This window comes from Squalius cephalus (assembly GCF_949319135.1).
Source record: "Squalius cephalus genome assembly, chromosome: 9".
Lineage (NCBI taxonomy): Eukaryota > Metazoa > Chordata > Actinopteri > Cypriniformes > Leuciscidae > Squalius > Squalius cephalus.
Genome location: NC_137130.1, coordinates 31553073 through 31557816, shown reverse-complemented (window position 1 = coordinate 31557816; position 4744 = coordinate 31553073). Strand labels below are relative to the sequence as shown.

At 39.7% G+C, this 4744-nt stretch overlaps 1 protein-coding gene across 1 annotated transcript; it reads left to right on the top strand.

Annotated features, from left to right (window-relative positions):
• The first annotated feature begins 2268 nt into the window (after window positions 1-2268).
• LOC307164747 (uncharacterized protein) lies at window positions 2269-4417 on the top strand. The gene is made up of 2 exons (XM_079881806.1): window positions 2269-2635; window positions 3318-4417. The coding sequence occupies exons 1-2, from the start codon at window positions 2284-2286 to the stop codon at window positions 4409-4411; spliced, it is 1446 nt and encodes a 481-aa protein (XP_079737932.1). The 5' UTR covers window positions 2269-2283; the 3' UTR covers window positions 4412-4417.
• Window positions 4418-4744: the final 327 nt, after the last annotated feature.

Here is a 4744-nt window from a genome sequence, read left to right as displayed (position 1 = left end):
CTCAGAATCTTTCTCCTTCAGCTACAAGAAGCCATCTACAGCTTGCAATTGAGGTACGCTCATTAAAGAACGGTAACTTGATTGCCGTTCCCCTGCAGCATTCCAGTGAGTATGATGTTTTTCTTTCACATGCCTTCTGGACAGCAGTGTTGCTGGGAGATGCCCACTCAGAAGCAGCGCTGCACAAGTCCGTCTCCTCTCAATCAGCCGTGGACCTTAAAGGTATAGCTCCTGCGTCATTACCATGCGCATGCGTAGTGGTGCTCTCGTGAACGCGCGTCGGAGACTGATACAGAAGAGAAGAAATGGTTGAATAAAGAGTGAGGGTGCGGGCAGTAAGGTACTTGTGTGAGTGGGGGTTGCGGGAGAATAAAATGATTCACGCAATTCCCACAAAATAGAAATATCTAAAGATAAAAGTCAAGTCAAGTCATCATTTATATAGCTCTTTTTACAATACAGATTGTTTCAAAGCAGCTTTACAGTGATAAAAGGGAATTAATGCAACATCTAAACACAAATAAATTGTTATAGCGGCAGCCTATAGATGCTGAGAGGCTAAGCAGCAGGAAAGAAATCCGTGACGCATTCCCATGTACCAAGTCCAGTCTTTAGAGTCAGTAAAGTCAGTTGTCAGTAATGCAATCAAGTCTAAGTCAAGTCAATATGGTCAGTTGAGAGCTCTCAAAGGTCACTGTCATAATTAGTCTTTAGATTCCTCAGCTTCAAGAAGACGACACATTTTTGTAATTGGCCTGGTCAAGCAGGTACTCACAGAATGATTTTAACTTGCAATGTGAATCTTTTTTTTGTCCTTTATCGTGTGAATAATCTTGTCCATGATCCAGGAACTTATAGGTGCATTATTGTCCACTACCAGTACAACATCTCCCAACTGAAGGTTGCGTGTCTTTTGGCGACACTTTTGATCTTCCTGTAGTAGAGGTAGATATTCACCAATCCATCTTTTCCAAAATAGGTTAGCCAAGTATTGAATTTGACGCCATCTTCAACGAGCAAACAAATCTACCTTCTCGAACAATCCAGGTGGTAATGTAAGCTTTGTTTTTAGAAGGAGAAGATGATTAGGTGTTAAAACTTTCAAGTCGTTGGGATCCAAAGAAGATCTGGTTATGGGTTGATTGTTAAGTATGGATTCTGCCTTACACAAGAATGTATGAAGACCCTCTTCATCTAGACTTTGTACTCGAAGAATGGAATTCAGGATTTTCTTTATCGATCTGATGAGCCTTTCCCAGATCCCTCCATGGTGTGAGCCAGTTGGAGGATTGAATGTCCATTTTATCTTCTTTTGAAGAAGAACACTGTTAATCTGATTGTGATTCCAATTTTTAATCACCTCTTGTAATTCATGCTCAGCCCCGACAAAGTTGAACAAACTTTGTCGGGGCTGAGCGTGAATTACAAGAGGTGATTAAAAATTGTCTGAACATATTTCAGCCACTTGTCCTCATCGAGCAATAAAACGTCTTAGAGCATGAATGAATGATTTGGTATCCTGTGATGCGATCATTTCAATGTGAACAGCTATCAAGCCAAGCAGGTGAAGATGACTCCATAGCGCTTTAGGGTGGTTCTTCCTCGCTTTTTCCTCAAAAGGGCCAATCCTCTCCAACAAGAGTAAAGGGTGGTTTGTCTGGTGAAACTCGATCCTGAGGCAAATCAGCCATCTGTTGATGGCCTGCAATTCCATTGAACCTTCTGCACACTACACATTTTGATAGAATTCTTCTTATGGCTACACTAGCTCTTGGGATCCAATATCGCTGTCGAAGGGTAACCAACAGGTAGTTCCGTCCACTATGTCCCACTTCTTCATGAATTTGTCACAGAATCAAGTTAGAGATGTGCAAGTCTTTATCCAATATGATAAGGTGTTTAGAGTCTTCAGGAATCAACACTTTTCCAAGAAGTCCATCAACCCTGATGATATCAGACTGAAGTATTGGATTAAGACTATAGAGAGGACTATTTCGCTTGACTAATCCATCCTTTCATAGACTTGTCAGTTCCTCAGGAAATCTCTCCTTTGGGAAAGTCAGATGATTTCCATTTCAGCCTTCTCCAATTCTTCCAACAAAAGCAAGTTCTTGCACACAGTAGATTCAAACTTTAGCTTTACATTATTAATAGCCCTCCCTTGTTGATATTCACCATTTTCCTCACTTCTCCGTGGGGGTCGCCATAGCGGTGAGCGACTTCCGGTAAGATGCTCTCAACTTCCGTTTAGTAATTGTCATCAGCTAGACGACGTTACTCGTGATGGCAAATAGTGGAGGCTCTGGGAGAATTTGTTCCGTTAAAGGCTGTCACAACAGCTACAGAAAGCTAAAAAAACTTCTGGATAATGAGTGTTACGACCACAAGCCAGCAACAAGAGCGGAATGTACATGTCCAAAACCGTTTAAATTCCACAGGATGCCATCCGACGACGAGGGCAAAAGAAAATGGCTCGCAGCACTTAATTTGAAATTTCCGCCCCGTAACATCCATGTTTGCTCATTCCACTTTGTGGACAGACAACCAACAACGGAAAATCCATATCCTGAACTTTGGCTTGGATACGATCGTCCATTAAGGAAGAAGAGAAGACGACGAACTTGTCCGGACGAAGGTGAGACTATTCATTAATGTAATTTACAAGGCTAACGTGTGGATCTGCACAATTATCGAAATGTGGTTTATGATACGGATACAGTATTTTCAGTACAAAGTTCTCATGGCGTAGCTGCTAACGGTGTGCTTAAACGTCTTTAAGAAACCAGCGTTTCCTTCAGCACTTCAGTATGTTAACTTTTAGCATAAGTGTGTTCATTTAACAAATGACTCTTTAGCATCGGCTCTTTAAATGAACCATTCTGACTCCCACACTCGTGTGTTATAGTGTTTTGATTCATTATAACGAATCGTTCAAATGAGTCAACTTTACGCTCCACTTTAAGTGTCAATACAGCACAGTTTAGGTATATGATGTTTTTAGTCAAAGAGCAGCTGCAGCAATAAGAGATCTTAAATCTTATCACAGCTTAAATAGCAATGTTTCACAAAATAATACCTATCAGTGATTGTTTATAAGCCCATTACAGAATGTGGGAAAAACTCAGCATTTGGTACTTCATACATGCCATTTAAAAGTGTATTAGTGCTAAACTAAAATTCTGCATGATTATATTCTAAAATATATTATTTTATTGATTGACTAAATTTTTTTATTGTATACATTTTTCAAAAAATCATTTGAAATATAACATGATGACCCAGCTAATCATAGATTAAAATGGTTTGTCTGTTTAAAGGAGCTGGTGTTTACCAAGAGCACACTGAAAATGATGAAGGGAGGCCTGGAGAAGAGAGTCTTGCATCGGTCCCCACGCCCATGCAATTAAATGTTGATGACCATGCCTGTACATCTATAAACTCTGCCTCTGTTGGTACACAATGGGAAGACCACATCTTCGAGGAGCATTGTTATATCAAGAGACACAGTGTAACTTATGTAAACCAGTCAACACAGTGTGATACAGTCAAGCCTCTTACTCTGATGAACGACTCTGACTCAAATCTGTACACCGGGCTCCCACTCCACACATTTCATACCCTTGTAGCTGTTCTGCGTCCCCATGCGAATGAGGCATACCAGACTGAAGTTGAACAGCAGATCTTGCTCACACTAATGAAGCTGAAATTAAACCTTTTGATAGAAGACCTAGCCATTCGATTTTGTATATCAGTGAGTCAAGTGAGCAGGATCATTTCTTTTTGGATTGACACCATGGCTGTAGTCTTGAAGGACCTGATACCATGGCTCCCCAAAGAAACAATAAGGGCCACAACACCAGAGGCGTTTAAGCAACATTATCATAATGTTACCTGTATCTTAGACTGCAGTGAAAGTGAAATCCAAAAACCAAGGAACCTTGACTCGAGGTCTGAATCGTACAGCCACTACTATGCATGCAACACTATCAAATACTTAGTGGCTATTGCACCTTGTGGTCTAGTAATGTTCATATCAGCAGCATATGGGGGCCGCTGTAGCGACAAATTTATCACATGTGACTCTGGCATTCTTGAAAATCTCAAACCGGGTGATGAAGTGATGGCGGATAGGGGTTTTTTGATAAGAGATTTATTGTATGAAAGACAAGTCAACTTGATAATTCCTCACTTCGCCAACCAAACACAGCTGACAGAAGAAAAAGTCACGTGCAGTCGCAGGATTGCAAATGTAAGGATACATGTTGAACGTGCAATTAGGAGACTGAAAGTATACAAGATTTTGTCACAAACCTTGCCTATCACCCTTATGCCAAAGATTGATAAAATTCTGCGTATATGTGCAGCTTTAGTGAATTTGCATGGTGACCTGATCCGTGAAGCAGAAAATTAATGCTCACACTGCATGTAGTCAAATTTGTACATATGTATTTAATCACAATACTTCACATTTTTAATCTAAACAAATCTTCTAATCTCAATGTTTTCCATTTTTGTTTACAATATACATATACTTGTTAATTATTTGTTTTAATTACCTTACGAAACTTAACAATGGCAAAACCAGTAAACAAGGAACTAATTTCAAATAAATTCAGAATGGTTTTGAAAACTTGCCTTGACACATTGTCAGAATTTTTTTCCTCCTACATGTCTGGATCTATACACTTTTTGTTTTACTGTTTGTTAGTCTTTTTTACCAGTAGTTTATCATTTTCTGACATTT